The following is a 19,278-nucleotide window of genomic DNA, read 5'->3' on the forward strand; positions in this document are numbered from 1 at the left end:
AGGCTCTTTGAAGGTCTTGTCTGAGGAACAGAGGCCAAATTAGAACTCTAGGGGCACAGAGCAGCTCCCTGGCCTTTGGACACAAGGGAGCGAGGCTGGGTGCTGGAGTAATGTCTGCAGTGCCCTCCTTCCGCCCTCCTGGTGTCAACAGGGGGCAGTCCCGAGCTGCGGCTCTCGCCACCACCAGCATCACTACAAGTGGATGGCAGTGACCACCACAGCAGTTTCCTGGGCCTCACATCTGCAACATGGACTATCCCTTATATTTTGCAGGATGTAAATTTTAAACAGCAAATTTTAAAATGGAAAGGTAAGCCTGACCTGTGGTGGCGCAGTGGATAAAGCGTCGACCTGGAAACGCTGGAGTCACTGGTTCAAAACCCTGGGCTTGCCTGGTCAAGGCACATATGGGAGTTGATGCTTCCTGCTCCTCCCGCCCCCTTCTCTTTCTCTCTCTCTCTCTCTCTCTCTCTCTCTCTCTCACTCTCTCTCTTCTCTAAAAATTAATAAAAAAAATTCTTTAAAATGGAAAGGTAAGTGTGTGACACCTAACCTTGTAAGAAGACATGTATTGGCCTGACCTTCCTGCTCAGCTTTTTTTTTTAATTCTTTTTTTTTCTTTTAATTTATTTATTCATTTTAGAGAAGAAAGAGAGAGAGAGAGAGAGAGAGAGAGAGAGAGAGAGAAGGGGGAGAGGAACAGGAAGCATCAACTCCTATATGTTCCTTGACTGGGCAAGCCCAGGGTTTTGAACCGGTGACCTCAGTGTTTCAGGTCGTCACTTGATCCATTGTGCCACCACAGGTCAGGCCCCTCTGAGCTTTTGATGGCAAATCTATGTGACAAGAGCAATGTTTTCCAACAGAACTCCTCACCAGAGATATTTTATTCACAGAAGTAATTGATTAGGTAAAATGATTTGGCCTCTAAGATGAATGACTTTTGGTTAACTGCTATAGCAAAAGAGAAGTATTACAAAAGCACAGGATTTCAAGACCAGAAGAGGCCTGGTCAGTTGGCTCAGTGATAGAGCATTGGCCCAGTGTATGGATGTCACTGGTTCAAACCCCGATCAACCATCTGCTTCTCCACCCCTCCCCTCTCTCTCTCTTTATTTATTTATTTATTTATTTATTTTATTTATTTATTTATTTATTTTTTACAGAGACAGAGAGTGAGTCAGAGAGAGGGATAGACAGGGACAGACAGACAGAAACGGAGAGAGATGAGAAGCATCAATCATTAGTTTTTCATTGTGCATTGCAACACCTTAGTTGTTCGTTGATTGCCTTCTCAAACGTGCCTTGACTGCAGGCCTTCAGCAGACCGAAGGTTGCTGGAGCCAGTGACCTTGGGTTCAAGCTGGTGGGCTTTTGCTCAAACCAGATGAGCCCGCGCTCAAGCTGGCGACCTTGGGGTCTCGAACCTGGGTCCTCTGCATCCCAGTCCTACGTTCTATCCACTGCGCCACCACCTGGTCAGGCCCCCCCTCCTCTCTCTCTCTCTCTTTTTTTTTTATCTCTCTCTTCCCCTCCTGCAGCCACGGAACGAGGGAACCAGTGTCTATCTACCAAACTTATTATCAAACTTGCATCCTCTAAATATTTACAATATAGCCGATATTTTCCTAAGCATTTTATATGTATTATCTCTTTTAATCCTAAATGCAGATTAATGATATAGTTTAAAAATTTTAACTATACTCTCCAGTTTACAAACGAGGAGATTGAGTCAAGGCCTGTTAGGAGACAGCTCTAGGTCACTCAGAAGCAGATCTAGGACTGGCTCCCAGGCAGCCTGACTTTAAACTTGCTCTTTAAACACAGGAGTATCTCCACTCTACCTCCTCATCACAGAGTTCAGAGGGGAATAGAGGAAAGGAGAGGGGATCCCTTTACCATGAAAAACTACAATGCAGTTGAGATCTAATAGGAATTAGCTGCATGACAAAGGGAGGGTTTGAAATAGAGAATCTCATGTTTCAGAGCCACCACCATCTAGTTACATGATCTCTTACAAGTCACTTGATCACACACTGTTACAGTTTTCTCATCATTATCTATTAAGGGCATATTAAAAAATAGGGGGGATGCCTGACCAGGCAGTGGTACAGTGGATAGAGCATTGGATTGAGACATGGAGGACCCAGGTTTGAAACCCCAAGGTTGCCAGATTGAGTGCCGGCTCATCTGGCTTGAGTGCCGGCTCACAAGCTAGAGTGCAGGGTCGCTGGCTTGAGCGTGGGATCATAGACATGACCCCATTGTTGCTGACTTGAGCCCAAATTTCACTGGCTTGAAGCCCAAGGTTGCTGGCTTGAGCAAGGGATCACTCGCTCTGCTGTAACCTCCCCCCATCAAGGCACATATGAGAAAGCAATAAACAACTGAGGAGCCACAGCGAAGAAGTGATGCTTCTCATCTCTCTTCTTTCCTGCCTGTCTGTCCCTATCTGTCCCTCTCTCTGTCTCTCTGTCTCTGTCATCAAAAATAAATAAATAAAAGGGGAGATTTGACAGGTAAATATGAATTTTTAGTACTCTTCAGGTTTCTTTAATTTAGCATTTTACAATGTATAAAACACTTTCATATCTATCGTTTAAATCTATAGTGAACCATGAGTTAAACCTGGCAGGGATTTTTTAAATACTGACATTTTATAGATTGGAAATTAAGAGCTCAAATACAATGACTTGTCCAAATTTAAAGGGCAAGAAATGGGTGTAGTTACAATTAGTCATAGCTTTAGCTTTATGCTTAATTCTCATAGAAGCCCAGTCTTCTCCCTTATCTACTTTTTGGAGAGGTTAAAGACATAACAGGATATAAAAATTGATTTTTAATTAAAATCTGGGAATAAATTTAATAATGATAGAAATAAATTTAGGGTTTGTGTCTCAAATAAGGAATGACAGCAAAAGGTATGTACCAGAAACCAGTTAGCCTTGGAGGATAAACCAGGCCTCTTACCATTTCCTGACTTTATCTCTTGGGAAGAGAATCTGCGTCACCTCACAATCAAATGACTCGCAGCCTCTAGTTGTCTCTTTCCACTGCCTCTCCCTTCACATGAAGCCAAAGGCAAACAGTGAGCAGAACAAAACAACTTTGTTTTGTGAGCACCCGTCTGAGGGATATGCTGGCACATGTTCCGCTAAGTTCCAATAGTCCCCTTTCTGGTTTCTTAAGAGATGCAGAAGCTACATGAACAGAAGGTGTCTTCATCCAGAGAGACAGAGAAGAGGAGAGAAGAGGAGAGAGGGCAAAAAAACGGGCAAGATCAGAGAGAAAAGGAAGGAAAAGAAGGGAAGAGTGGGTAGGAGAAGGGAAAAAGAGAAAGGAAAAGAAGGAGATAAAATATTATTTATTCAAAGAAAATAATACTGAACGGCAAATTGGAAGAATTGATTCAGAAACTCAGCTCTGATACTAATTAGCTGATAGTTCTGAATCCCTTGTCTCATCTCTAATGTATAGTCAGTCAGCCCTACATACTCTGGGGTGTTGAGGATCAACGGCACAGGGGAGGTAAAAAGCTCTTGGAAAACGAGGCCAGTATTACCACCTACAGCTAGTGGATGATGTCAAATCACTGCCTTTTCTTATAATAAGGGGATTTGCTCAGACTTGGTGCAGGGTTTCCTCTGAAGTCAGCTTACCATTATTTAGCAGCTGAATTTTCCTTTGCCTCTTCCCTTTTTTAGTGACCTCTGACCTTATAATGGTGACTTCATGCCTGACCAAGAAGGGCCAACTGACTTGGACATAAAGATAACAATCATATTAATCTACTTAGTTCCACGTTAACAAAAGCTTTTATCTGGGAGAAAATCAGAACTGGTTAACACCCAGCATCTTTGAGGCATATTACAAAGTGCTTCCAGCTATCTCATTAGAGCCTCACAATAAGACTGGTAATGAAGCCGAATGGCAAGTCCTATGAATGACCCTTTGATAAATGAGGAAGCAAAGAAAACAGCTGTAAAATTGGGACTGAAATCCAGGATTCTACTCCTAGTCAAAAACTCTACTAAGATGGTTTTCTAAAAAACTGAGCAGAACCTGAAAACGCCACCTTCACCACAGAGTGTTCCCACCTCCTGGGGCTCAGAGGCAGCCCTCTAACGTCTGACAGCACGCCAGCTGCTGGCGAAGGCGCTCTCATTCTAACCCCTGGATGCAAATCTGGATAAAGCCCCACAAGTTAATTAGGAAGGCTGGAATTATACCAGCTCTCCGTGGTAATAATCGTATGCCTCATGGGAAATAAAATAAAATATACCATAAAAAGTGAAATTTGTCTGGTAAAAGTAATGAAGGAAGGGGAACGCAGAATTTGTAAATGTGGGATTAGTGTGAATAAGCAAATTTTTTTACTCTTTAGAGTGGAGGCTTTATATATACTATTTAAGATAGCACATCAGTGGAAATATATTATTTAAATAAGTTACCATTGAAGTAACTAATAATGGTCATTATCAACAACTTAAAAAATGAATGATGGAGGCCCTGGCCGGTTGGCTCAGTGGTAGAGCGTTGGCCTGGCGTGCAGGAGTCCCAGGTTCGATTCCCGGCCAGGGCACAAAGGAGAAGCGCCCATCTGCTTCTCCACCCCTCCCCCTCTCCTTCCTCTCTGTCTCTCTCTTCCCCTCCTGCAGCCAAGGCTCCATTGGAGCAAAGCTGGCCCGGGCGCTGGGGATGGCTCTGTGGCCTCTGCCTCAGGCACTAGAATGGCTCTGGTTGCAACAGAGCGATGCCCCGGATGGGCAGAGTATCACCCCCTGGTGGCCATGCCGGTGGATCCCGGTTGGGCGCATGTGGGAGTCTGTCTGACTGCCGCCCCGTTTCCAACTTCAGAAAAAAAAAAATAAATAAATAAAAATATTGGGGTAAAAACAGAATTAAAAAGGAAAGAAAAAAAAATGAATGATGGAGAAGTTTTCATTTTCTTTTTAATGCTATGCTAAGTTACCCTGAGAATTACCAGTATGAAAAAATAGACTATAAATATAGATATAAATAGGCTTCTTGTTTAAAAACAAAACAAACAAATTGTGTGTGTGTGTGTGTGTGTGTGTGTGTGTGTTCAATGGAAAGCAAAGGAAATGAATATAGAAAATATAGTAATGTATTTCTAAAATACAATAATATAAAAACTAAGATGGGTTAACTAAAACCATAACTGTCTTATCAATATATATAAATAGGTTAATCTTACAGATTAAAAGAAAAGATCCCCAGGTTGGATCAGAGTGAAACTTATTTACATCTGTATAGAAAACTACATCAAAAAGCAAAGAGACTCAGAAAGTTTAAAGTTAAAAAAAAAGGCAAAGTATATGAAAAAGTTTTAAAGAAAAAAAACAGAAGTTCTGCAATATTCAGCAGGCAAGACCAAAAACAAGCAAACAAGCAGAGCTTTTATAATGAAAATGTTTATAATCTGCTCTGCCCAGGTGGTTCAATGGATAAGGTGTGATCCCGGCACATGGTGGGTTCAATCCCTGGTCAGGGCACGTAAGTAAGAGAAGCAATCAATGAGGGCACAACTCAATGGAACAACTAAGTGGAACAACAAGTTGATGCTTCTCTCTCTCTCTTTCTCTCCCCTTTACGTTCTCCCCATTCTCTCTCTCAAATTAATGAAAAAAAATTTAAATTAAAAAAAGAGTTGGTATCCTTAAAAAATGGTTATAATATAAGATACGGATTCAACATCTATAAATGACCCTACATCAAAGAAGACAATATCAACATTCTTATGGTAAAGTCACAAAAGCAAAATAAACAATCACAGATAATCTCAACAAAACTATCAAACAATGAACTAAATGAAATTTATAGAAAATTGGGTGCAAAACTCTTTTCAGCTGTACATAGTATATTCACCAAGATATACAACAGTTCAGTCAATAAAATAAGTCATCTCTAAATTAAAAAATAATAATATTAAAATATCTAGAAAAATTCAAAATACTGGGAAATTTACCAATGCACTTCTAAAGTATTCATGGGTTAAAGAAGAAATCATATACCAAAAAAGAAAATATTTTAACTGAATGATAATACAAGCACAACATATAAAAATCTGGGAGATGCAGTAAAGCAACACTCAGAAAAAAATTATAGCTTTAAATGATCTTATTACAAAAGTAGAAAAAACCTAAAATCAATCCCCTTTGGTTCCAAATTAAGAAGTTAAAAAAGAAAAAGAAAATCTAAAGTAAATAGAACAAAGGGGGAAAAATAGAGAACATTGAAATGCAGAAATCAACTAAATAGAAATAAGACAACTGTGGAAATTAGCAAAGTGAAAAGCACATTTTGCTTAAACCAGCAAAACTGATAGGTTCATCAACAGAGAAAAAATGCACTATCACTAATATCAGGGGAAAAAATTTTAATAAATATTTTATAGCATTAAAGGGATAATAATAGAATATTAACAACTTTGTTTTCAAATACAATGTAAGTGAACTTGAATTCCTAGACAAATATATATAAGTAACATAAAATCAAAGAAAAACACTGAGCAACCCAATATTTATTTTTTAAAAATAGCTTTATCAACAACTACCCACAAAGAAATCTCAGGCCCAGAAGATTTTTATTGTAAATTCTATTAAACATTCAAAGAAGAGATAAAACCACCCATATACAGAATCCTTTAGAAAATAAAAGAGGAAAGAGCACTTCCCAGCTGGTTTTATGAGGCCAGTGTAATCCAAATACAAAACCCTGACAAAGACATTACAGAAGAATGAAAATCATAGACTAAAATCGCTCATAAGCAGACACACAAAAGTCCTTAATGAAATATTAGCAAACTGACTCCATAAATGTACAAAAAAAATAATATACCATGACTAAATTTGTTTATCTTAGGAATGCATGGTTGATTTAATATTTGAAAATCCTAATAAAAATAGGATTAAAAAAATTAGTCAAGCTGCTTGAAAAGTAAATATGCATAAATAAAAATTTCTTAGAAAAAGAAAAGAGGGGAGTAACTCTAACAAATATTAAAGCATAAACAGAGGTTACAATAATTAAAGTCATATTGTACTTTAATAAACAGATAAATGGAGTAAAATTAAGAATACAGAAGGACATACAGGTACACATGGTAAAGTATATATGATGAAAGGAAAAACATGAAGTATTCAATAAGTGATGTTGATATAACTAGCCTGCCATCTAGGTAAAAAATAAACCTGACTGCATACGTTTTTCCTTGCTTAAGACAAATTCTAGATGAAAAACTAAATTTTACTGTTTTAAAAAATGATAAAAACACTAAGAGAAAAATTGGAAATACATTTATGTATTTACAATTTCAGTATAGTTTTCCTCAAGAAGAAATAAACTTAGACGCCTCAAAAAATTAATACAGCCTGACCAGGCAGTGTCACAGCAATAGAGCGTTGGCCTGGGACGCATTGGCTTGGGATGCATTGGCCTGGGACACTGAGGACCCAGGTTCAAAACCCCAAGGTTGCCTGCTTAAGCACAGGTTCATCCGGCTTGAGTACAGGCTCACCAGTTTATGATCCCATGGGTGTGGGATCATAAACATGACCCTATGGTTGCTGGCTTGAGCCCAAAGGTCACTGGCTTAAAACCCAAGGTTGCCAGCTTGAGCAAAGAGTCACTGGTTCAGCTGGAGCTTCCCAGTCAAGGCACATATGAGAAAGCACTCAATAAACAGCTAAGGTGTCACAACTATGAGTTGATGCTTCTCTCTCTCTCCTTTCCTGTCTGTCTGTTTCTCTTTCTCCCTCTCTCTCCTTAAAAAAAAAGAAAAAGACTAATACATTTGCCAACCTAACATTCAAAGACAGTAAAATAAAAATAGCATTATAAAGTTAAAAAAACTATGACAAAGTAAAAAATATATTTGTGACATATATAGAGAGAGGGAATCATGTTCTGTGATATATAAAGAGCTCTTACAAATAAATAATAAAAAAATTTAATATCCCAATAGAAATATATATTGGCTATGATCGTAAAGAGATAGTTCACAGAAAATAAATAAAATGGCTTTACAAGATAAGAAAAACAGCCTCAACTTCCTTCAATTCTAGTGATGGAATATAAACAAAAGTAAGATATTTTTCTTTATCACACTGACAAAGAAAAAGAGTTCATAATATGGAATCTTGGTAAAAATGTGTAAAATAGATCTTCGTACTCCATGGGAGCATAATTTGGAGTCACCTATTTAGAAGGCAATGTGGCAATAACTCTCAATAAAAATTCCTGACTTTTGACCCCATAATTCTAGTTACAAAAATTTATGTTACAGACATATTTGCACATATATGCAAAGTCCTGTAGACAAGGATATTTATAGTGACATTTTTTATATTAAAAAGGTAAAAATAAATACCCATTAATAAGGAGCTGAATACATTGGGCTTAAAATAAAATATTCTGAAGTATTAAAAAGAATGAAGTTGCCCTGGCTGGTTGGCTCAGTGGTAGAGCGTCGTCCTGGCGTGCAGAAGTCCCGGGTTCGATTCCTGGCCAGGGCACACAGGAGAAGTGCCCACAGGAGAAGTTCATAGATTGCTCTTCTCCACCCCTCTCCCTCTCCTTCCTCTCTGCCTCTCTCTTCCCCTCCCGCAGCCAAGGCTCCATTGGAGAAAAGTTGGCCCAGGCGCTGAGGATGGCTTTGTGGCCTCTGCCTCAGGTGCTAGAATGGCTCTGGTTGCAACAGAGCAACGCCCCGGATGGGCAGAGCATCGCCCCCTGGTGGACATGCCGGGTGGATCCCAGTCAGGCGCATGCGGGAGTCTGTCTGACTGCCTCCCCGTTTCCAACTTCAGAAAAATACAAAAAAAAAAAAAAAAAAAAAAAGAGTGAAGTTGATCTATATGTGATTATATAAGAGTTTGCAAGATATATCATTAAGTAAAACTGCTTGAGACAGGACAGTTTATGAAGTGTACACATTGGATAAAATAATTTTTGATAATTTGCATGTATAGATATATACTTACAAATGTGTACAAATACACATATGGTATATCCATAAAAGACATTTTTATACATTTATAGACTATTCCTTCACAAAACACATGAAACTGCCTTCACTTATGGAGAAAATCCTAGAGAACTGATAAATCTGAAGTAGTAGAAATATATATATTTTTTGACAGAGACAGAGAGAGACAGAGAGAGGGACAGATAAAAACAGACAGACAAGAAGGGAGAGAGATGAGAAGCATCAACTCATAGTTGTAGCACCTTAGTTGTTCATAGATTGCTCTTCCATATGTGCCCTGACCAGGAGCTACAGCAGACCAAGTGACCTCTTGCTTAAGCCAGTGACCTTGGGCTCAAGCTGGGAAGCCTTGCTCAAACCAGATGAGCCTGTGCTCAAGCTGGCGACCTTGAGGTTTCAAATATGAGTCCTCTGTATCCTAGTCCAATGCTCTATCCACTGTGCAACCCCCTAGTCAGACTGAGAAATATTTCTTGAAAAAACAGAAACATTCTCTGTGATGTTTAAATATATCCTTACAGTGTGCATATATTATTGGAAAATCTCACCAGTTCAAAAAGTTAGTGAACTAAATCAATTAATCATTTCTTGCATCTATGAAAAGAGTAACTAAAAAATAGGTCTTTGATATAGTATGCTTTTCATAAGAAAAAAAAAATCACTTAATCAAGCTCTGCTTTTTCACAATTTTAGAAAGATTTTTAAGTTTGTCTTATTTATGTGGCAGACCCAATACCAGGTGCTTAAATAAAAATAAAAAATAAATAAAAAAGGTACTTCATCTTCAAGAATCCCACAGTTTAATGGGAAGAGCTCACATTCAGAGACCAGAAGAAAACTCTTTTTATGGCTTAGATCTAAAATGTTAGGTCTAAATAGCTCTTCCTGAGATCATAACAAAAAATTACATGGGTCTACATCTGTAACCTCACCAGTTCTCTTGGTAACTATCAACAACTCTGAGACAATTGATGTCCCTACCACTAAGCATCCCCCCAAAATACAAAGAAACTTCTTTTAAGAAGTTATTATGGTCCTGGCCCATTGGGTCAGCAGTAGAGTGTTGGCCCAGCATGTGGTAATCTTGGGTTCAATTCCTGGTCAGGGTGCACAGGGGAAGAGCCCATCTGCTTCTCCATTTTTCCTTCTCTCCTTCCTCTCTATCTCTCTCTTCCTTTCCTATAGCCAAGGCTTCATGGAAGCAGAGTTGGCCTGGGTGCTGAGGATAGCTCCATGGCCTCTGCCTCAGGTGCTAGAATGGCTCTGGCTGCAATGGAACAATGCCCCAGATGGGCAGAGCATCGCCCCCTGGTGGGCATGCCAGGTGGATCTTGGTCAGACACATGCAGGAGTCTGTCTGTCTGCTGCTCCCTGCTTCTCACTTTGGAAAATAAATAAATAAATAAATAAATAAATACATAAATAAATAAATAAATAAATAAATAAGCTATTAGCCCTCATGGAATCTAGTCATTGAGCTTTACAGAATAATTTTAATTCCCAAAGACATACCTTTTTCCACACCCATTACTTTGATTGTACTGTTGCTTCTGCTTGGAATGTTCTTGAACTTGCATTTTCCTTCTTTGACTAACTCCTACCCAATGTCAAATATTGGCTTGGGGAGCAAAGCTCCCCAGGAATGCCTTGCTGTGTCTCTGTCAAACAAATTGATTGAGAGCCTTTTCTACCATGGTCCCACAATTCTTTGCACCTTACATTTAACTCTTTACTTGTCAGGTTTCCAAAATAAAGTAAAAATGTACTTAAAATTTTATTCCTGTCTGACATAAAATAGGAATTTAATGATGGTTTGATGAATGCTACTGTAGAGCTTCACTGTTCTTCCCTGGGTTCTCACAGCTTACAGAACTAAACTGAATTTTGTCATTGTTTTCCCTAAATGTCCTGACCCCTTACTGCACCACTTTCCCAAGCTTAAGACATCATACTCACTTGTCCAGGGAAATCCCAGGGAAGGCAAACTTGCCCAGGCAGATGCGATAGATAGCACTCAGGGGAATTTGCTGTAACTGCACACAGCTGAGCATGATGAAGTCATATTTGCAGATCAGGAGAGTCTTTTCAGTGACCAGCAAGATCTTCTCCTTCTCATTGTTCCAGTGATCTATTCTGTAAGAATCATCACAGGGAAGTATGGTTGATGGCATAATCTTTCCAAGTTAAAGATAATGAATGGCATTCACTAAACCATCTTTAGTAACACAGAAGGTGGTGAGGTATGATCATTCAGTAAAAACAGGCGTTGAGGAATACCATCTCCTCTCCCTCACAGTCTGGCTCCATGACCAAGGTAGGAGGAAAGGTGGAAGATCACAGGGAAATGTTTTATGGCCACAGAGTTCAGAGATAATTATGACTGATGGGATTCATTAGGGGAAGAGCAATTCTATAACATGTTGGCAGTCAAGTAATTCATGCTCCTCCATATCTTCCCAGTTCTCTAAGAAGTCTTCATGAAGCACATCTTCCTTCAAGGGCACCAAAATCATCTCTTTGTTCTAGCACAATCTGCACCACAAATTTTACTCACTAGACACTAGTAGTTCATGATAATCTCCAAAGATCATATTGCTTCCTGGAGGTAAAATGGGGACTTGAATATAGGTCCACTGATTCCTCAAGCCATCACTGTTTTAAGCTCATCAATCCTACCATATCATGTGGTAGAAATGTAGTGAAACAAATGAATTGGGATCCTTATGAGCCAAGGACAAACTAGGTACTAGATAAGTGTTTATTGATTTAATTCGCTTTAGCCTTGACAGCTTTTCAGGGTATGCATGAAAATTCTGAGTGTTAAAAATCTCTCCCAACAGAGAGAATAAGAAAGAATCAAAACAAAGGCTCTGGTTAGAAGGAGGTAAGCATGCCTGATAATTTCTCTCACCCACAGCACTTTTGCTGTTTGCTATCGCCTTTAGTATGCAGCACTTCATGACTTTTATTGGAATTGTTTTTAGTGCATGTTTTGTCTTCCCTAAGAGAATAAAAAGGGTGATTTGTGATTGATTTATATTTGAATTCTCACTGTACAGAATTAATCTAACATATAGTATGCACATCCCACTCCCTCCACACACAGTAACCACAGTGCTATTCTTTTTTTCTTTTTTTTTTTGTATTTTTCCAAAGTTAGAAGCAGGGAGGCAGTCAGACAGACTCCCACATGCACCCATCAGGATCCACCCAGCATGCCCACCAGGGGGCGATGCTCTGCCCATCTGGGGCATTGCTCCGTTGTGGCCAGAGCCACTTTAGCACTTGAGGCAGAAGCCATGGAGCCATCCTCAGCACCTGGGCCAACCTTGCTCCAGTGGAGCCTTGGCTGTGGGAGGGGAAGAGATAGGTAGAGAAGAAGGAGAAGGGGAGGGGTGGAGAAGCAGATGGGTGCTTCTCTTGTGTGCCTTGGCCAGGCATCAAACCTGAAACTTCCATATACGGGGCCAATGTTCCACGGCTGAACCAACTGGCCAGGGCCCACAGTGCTAGTCTTAAGATACAAAAGAAATAATATCATTTCTGTTTACCTTATTAAATAGCCTCTTTTTGATCTTAGGATCAAATCCAAGTTTTCTTAACTGGATGGCAGGCCCCTGAATGCTCTGGCCTCTGCCAAGCATCATCTCACAGCAGACTAAAAGAACCTGTTGTCCAAGTCAAATGTCTCATTCAAAGATGCTTTGCTAAACATTTATATAAACTTGACCCTCTAATACACTCTCTCAGAACATCCTGATCTTTTTTTTATAATATTTATCATTGTTTGTATAAAGGAATTATAGGTAAAATGTTTACTAATAAATACCACATAGACCCTGACAAATCAGAATGGACCCAAGGGTACAGAGGGTGGAGCGATGCCAGTGGGACAGGCTGAATATCATCTGTGTGTGTGTGTGTGTGTGTGTGCGCGCGCACGCGCGCGCGTGTTTTCTCCATGAGATCAGAGACTATGCTGTCAGGCTACTCACTCTACACATTTCCTATCAGATAGCCTGCCCTAAATACATATCTGTGGAGTAAATAAATAAGGGCCTCTCATAACCATTCTGGAGACCTTTGGGCTGAGTGAGGGCAAGAGTGGAAACTTTTGGTTCTATCACTTAGGAACTCTGTAAAGTCAGACTTTTAACCTATCTTTGGCTCATGCCCTTTATTTGTGAAATGGAGACTAGGCTAGAATTCATCTCATTAGTTTGGGGAGAGGATTATGGGATCTGAGTTAAATTGATGGGAGGAGGAATGGGAGGAGACATGAAGGAAATAAAAAAGGAGAAGGAGTGGCCCTGGCCAGTTGGCTCAGGGTAGAGCATCGGCCAGGCGTGCAGGAGTCCCAGATTTGATTCCTGGCTAAGGCACACAGGAGAAACGCCCATCTGCTTCTCCACCCCTCCCCTCCTCCTTCCTCTCTGTCTCTCTCTTCCCCTCCCACAGCCTTTGCTCCATTGGAGCAAAGTTGGCCTGGGCACTGAGGATGGCTCTATGGCTTCTGCCTCAAGTGCTACAGTGGCTCTGGTTGCAACAGAGCAACACCCTAGATGGGCAGAGCATCGCCCCCTGGTGGGCATGCCAGGTGGATCCTGGTCAGGCGTATGCAGGAGTCTGTCTGACTGCCTCCTCATTTCCAACTTCAGAAAAAAAAAAGGAGAAAGAGAAAGAAAGAAAAAAGCAGAAGAAGGAAAATAAGAAGGATGGGATCATTGATGGAGGTCATATCATATGCAAGTGCTTATGGATATGTAAATATTAATTCTATATCTCCCCACTACTCTTTCATGAAAATCATATCTAAAGTCAATTAGAACATGCTAGTAGATTTAGTAGTGTAGAATCTGAGAGATCTGGTTTAAACCTTGGTTCAAAGGTTTCTGTCTACTCCAGGGGTCAGGAACCTATGGCTTGCAAGCCAGATGTGGCTCTTTTGATGGCTGTATCTGGCTGGCAGATAAATCTTTAATAAAAAAAATAATAACATTAAAAATATAAAACATTCTCATGTATTACAATTCATTCATTTCCTATCGCTCATGTTCATGATTGCGGATGGCTGGAGCCAATCACAGCTGTCCTCTGGGACAACACCAAATTTTTATTGGATAATGCGTAACGTACATGGGTCATTGTATGGCTCTTACGGAATTACATTTTAAAATATGTGGCATTCATGGCTCTCTCAGCCAAATAGTTTCCTGACCCCTGGTCTACTCCAACAACACTGCAATACTCAATCCTGATTTCACCAAGCGAAGGAGAGAATGCCTAATGATCTACTTAACACTCGCAGTCTTAGTCAGAAAGAGAAGGGGACTCTGAAGTGTCTTATCAGATATCTACATAAATTTCTCTAAATAGATTGCATCTACTTAGCAGCAAGTTATAAGCTGCTGCCTAATAAACCAGACTTGTTTTTAGTCTAAAAAACCGCAGCTCTTGGTTGAATGGTTTTATTGAAAATGTCAGCACTCCATAATGAGATTTATTTTAAAAGGTAAAGGGTTTGGGAAAAAGAAAAACGACAGTTCTTTTTAGGAACACAGAGTGTTATGCTTTGACACAGACTCTGCATAATTTACATGTCAGAAAATTCTAAATTCAAGTAAACACGCAGGCTTATAAATAGTTTGGGGCCACCATCTCTAGCTCCTAGGTGGTGTACTTATTTATTTAGACTTCAATCACACCATTTTTCCCCAAATAACTCATGAAGAAAACATTGAATTTTATATTTCTAATATTAATATAATTGGAGTTTGGTTGGTGATAATATCCGGAACAAATATGAGCATAGGAATAACAATAATATATTGTGTTTGTACAGCCTGTGGAGGTTTACACAGCCCTTGAATATCAATGTTCTCATTTAATTCTCACAACAGCCCTTTGAACTAGATGTTATTACCCTCATTTTAAAGGCAATGAAACTAAGGTCCAGAGGCCTTCAAAATGACTTGCCCAATGTTTTACACCTAGCAAGCAGTAGTGCAGGGATGACCTTAAATAGGTATTGAGATACCAAATCTAGCCATAGTGTTGGCTTTCTCCCCCATACCAAATAGAAGTCCCTTCAGTATGATGTAAAAATGTGATAAATTTGGAAGGAGATGGTGTGATGCTCTCTTAGAATTGTTCTCTCTCAGAAATCTCTCCCCAGGACAACACTCTTGACTGTCCTTCCCAAACCCTGTCCAATGTTTCCTGTCTTGGGGAAGAACCTGCCTTCTATTCATTCATGCAAGTGAGGGACGTAGGAGTCACTCTGGTTTCATCCTGTTTCCTCACTTCACATGCCAAGTCATAGACATCTTACTCCAAAAATATCTCTCAAAACCATGCACTTCTCTCCTTCTCTACCTTCACCATTCCAATCCTGCTTTCCTTCATCTCCTGCCTGGACTATTGCCCTCACCCTTTGTCTAGGCTTGGGCTATTTAGACCCGGTTTACCTACATCTGCTCTTGTTCCCTTCCAACCTCTTCACCATACTGCAATGAGGTGGATCTTTTGAAAAACCAAATGTGGTCTTCACCTCCCCACTCTGGCTTCAACACTTCAACAGATATGCACACACACTTCAACTGTTCCACAGCATTCTTATGAAAAAATGACAAACATTCTTCTCCTGGTCTAAGAGGCTCTGCAGGGTCAGGCCCCACCTGCTTTGACAAGCTCAGTACAGACCAAGCCTCTTCACTCCTTTCTCCTTGATTTTATTTCAGTTTCTTATATTCACCACACCCACTCCTACTCAAGAGCCTCTGAACAGGCTGATAGCTCTGGTAGCACTGATTTTTTCTAATCTTCTTTACCTAGTTAATGCCTACAGTGCTGAGCTCGGTTATCACTTGGGCAAATGTTTCCAGATCTCTGTGACTACTTCTCTTTTTCCTAACATACGCTGTCATAGCACCTTACAATTCTTTTTTTTTTTTTTTTTTTTTTGTATTTTTCTGAAGCTGGAAACGGGGAGAGACAGTCAGACAGACTCCCGCATGCGCCCAACCGGGATCCACCCGGCACGCCCACCAGGAGCGAAGTTCTGCCCACCAGGGGGCGATGCTCTGCCCCTCCGGGGCATCGCTCTGCAGCGACCAGAGCCACTCTAGCGCCTGGGGCAGAGGCCAAGGAGCCATCTCCAGCGCCCGGGCCATCTTTGCTCCAATGGAGCCTTGGCTGCTGCGGGAGGGGAAGAGAGAGACAGAGAGGAAGGAGGAGGGGGGTGGAGAAGCAAATGGGCGCTTCTCCTATGTGCCCTGGCCAGGAATCGAACCCGGACTCCTGCACGCCAGGCCGATGCTCTACCGCTGAGCCAACTGGCCAGGGCCTTACAATTCTTCTTCATAGTACTTATCTTAGATAAAATTTTACATTATTTCTATGATTATCTAAGTAACATTAATCTCCTCTCCTACACTATAAACCTCACAAGACAGAGTCAGTTCTTAGCATCAAGCCCCAATGTTGCATGTGTCCAAAAAGTATTTCTGAAAAGAATTAATAAGGAATAAATAATCCTTGTGCTCTGCAACCTATAAGCCTTGGCTCATACGGGAGTCCTATCCCCATAAAATAGCGCATTTTCAAGAAAGAATCAGTAACAATAGGAAATGTTCATTCCATTTTAGTGAGAAAGAACAGGATATAAAATGTTAACTTTGGTATAACTTCAAATACAACCACAAAATACATATATCAAAAGTTCTGTGTGGTGAGATTTCAAGTGACTTTTTTTTCATGCTTTTATAAGTCAGTTTTATTTTTTTAAACAATGAACATATTCTACTTTTATGATAAAAAGATATTATTAAAAATTATACATATCATCATCCTTCAAGTTTTCAGCTCTAATGCTTGCTGTTTCATAAAGCCTCACCCTCACCTCCCCACCCCAAGTGGATGTCATCTTTCTTTTCCTTTAAATACACAAACCTTTACCAGTGCCTCAGTATGGCACTAGTGACCATCCTGTCTGCATTATAGGGGTTTCTGTGCTTGTCCTACCATTCTCCTACATTTGATGTAGAGACTGTGCCTGAGTCCTGCCTGGGTCCCCTCACAGTGTTCAGTACTAAAACAAAGAGAGAGCAGGGAGGTTCTTAGCAAGTGAGCAGAGAATGGAATAAAAAACTAGAACCATAAGATTTATTTCTTCCGTTGTGACAGCCAGTCTCTCCTGGCCGAGGAATTGTCACGTCTCCTCTCCACACCAGTGTCCCTCTGCTCTAGAGTCATTTTCCTACTTGACAAAGAAGGGATCCCACTTCCCCAACATATGAGGGAAACTAGCAGCTCCCGTGAAATTTGCACTTTCCGGGGATGACAACAGTTTTACCAGCAGAGGGCAACAGCGAACTAACAATGACGGGAAGAACTTGACTGAGCAAGTTTCCAGAACTGACAGCCAATTACTCAAATCATCCCAGATGCCTTTTCAGAGGTCCTAGCCCCATGTTTAGCAGTACTTTCAGTTGCTCTTTTAAGGCTGTGTCAAATCAATTTGTGGCTTGGAAATTATTTTCTTCCAAAAAAGATTTTCCCCCCAATATTATTCCCACACACACATGCACACACACACACAACATGGTGCACACAAACGCACACACCATTCAGAAAGACATCTTCCCCAACACTGAATAAAGTGACAACCTGATTGACAAATCAACCTTCTTTTGTGTGCCCCTCTGGCCTCTTAGCCTAGCCCAGCCCTTGAAAGGGGAAGACAGTATCTCAGCTAACCAGGAGTCAGCAACCCAAGAGAAAAACACTGAATCATTCATTCTGCACATATTCTCTGAGTACCCACTGGGTTCCAGACCCTGAAGAGAATCCAATTTGGGTTTTCTCTTAAAACACTAACAGATGAAAAATGCATGGCTTTGAAGCAAAGCAATTTCTCTCCTCCTGAGTTAAGTGAAGACTTATAAAACCACATGCAATTCTTTCAATCATTTAGTTACTCTTTCCTAGACTTCTCCGATTTGTTTAAAATAGAATACCCTCCAACTAACAGTATTCTAATAGAAACCTGATGTCCATAAACCTTCCCTGTTCCCAGGTCCCCTGACTTGACTTCCCGTGATTAACTTTTTCTCCCTACTTCCCCGAACAGCCAAACGTGTACCAGATTCTGTGCTAGCTATCATGGATACTGAGAACATTCTGCTCTTAAGGGATACACGGTTCTCCAGGATGTAAGGAAGAGCTGACGTGGCATCCAAAGATGAGATGAGAGTTGATAATGATGACATAAGACCACAAACTCAGATCTCTGGGTTTCCAGTCTATTGCCCACAGGGCTGAGGCAAAGGAAGCCCAGGCACCTAACTGCCGACCTTGACGAAGGTGCTCCTCAACACTTCCTGTTTTGTGAACATCTTAGTTTTGGAAACGCACAAGTTACAAAGTACAAATGATTCTTTGGACTCTATATCAAAAATAAGTCTCAGGATTATTTATTCATTCTTTCAACATTTCTTTATTACATACCACTATCGGACAAACAGAATGTCCCATAAAACATAGATAGGCTAGATCTGGAAACATCCATTTATGTATCCATAAAGATATTTTATTTTTCCTGAGTAAAAAAAGTCTTATCATAAAATTTTGTACTATTCCAGTTGATTGTAGAAAAAAATGACCAATTTTCCCCTCAGAAAACAAAAGTTTTAAATATCTATAATATTTTAAATACATATTATATATTAATAAGTATATTTAAAATTTATATATATTTGTACATGTATATACATACTGTATTACCAGTATATGTGTGCCAGGTCTAAAACATGTGAAACCTACATGTACATATGAATAATTCTGCTGTACATTTCCCTTAAATTATAATAAGAAGTCTCCATTTATTGGAATTCGTCTCTGGATCAGGTACTGTGGCAAATGGTATGTTCATGTTATCTCTTAATTCTCACCAAACAATCTTTATGGAGATAGGTGAGGAAACTAAGGCTAAAGGAGGTATTATAGACTAAACTTTTGCCCCCACCTCATTTATATATTAAAGCCTTAGCCCTTAATGTGATGGTACTAAGAGGTGAGGTCTTTGGGAGGTGACTATTTTAAGTGAGGGTACACTCCTATGATAGGATTAGTACCCTTATAAGAAGAAAAGGAGACACCAGGGTTTCCTCTCTTTAGGATGTAAGGACACAGTAAGAAGGCAAACTAGGAAAAAGTACCATCAAGACCCAATTTTCGGCATCTAGATCTTAGACTTTTCAGCCCCAAGA

At 40.1% G+C, this 19,278-nt stretch overlaps 1 protein-coding gene across 1 annotated transcript in view; it reads right to left on the minus strand.

Annotated features, from left to right (window-relative positions):
* TPRG1 (tumor protein p63 regulated 1) overlaps positions 1-19,278 on the minus strand; it is a 157,313-nt gene that overhangs the window by 69,716 nt on the left and 68,319 nt on the right. Inside the window, exon 4 of the mRNA XM_066347669.1 lies at positions 10,967-11,143. Within this exon, the coding sequence (XP_066203766.1) occupies positions 10,967-11,143 (177 nt within the window). The remainder of the gene's footprint in view (positions 1-10,966; positions 11,144-19,278) is intronic.

Source organism: Saccopteryx leptura, chromosome 8, assembly GCF_036850995.1.
Source record: "Saccopteryx leptura isolate mSacLep1 chromosome 8, mSacLep1_pri_phased_curated, whole genome shotgun sequence".
Taxonomy (NCBI): domain Eukaryota; kingdom Metazoa; phylum Chordata; class Mammalia; order Chiroptera; family Emballonuridae; genus Saccopteryx; species Saccopteryx leptura.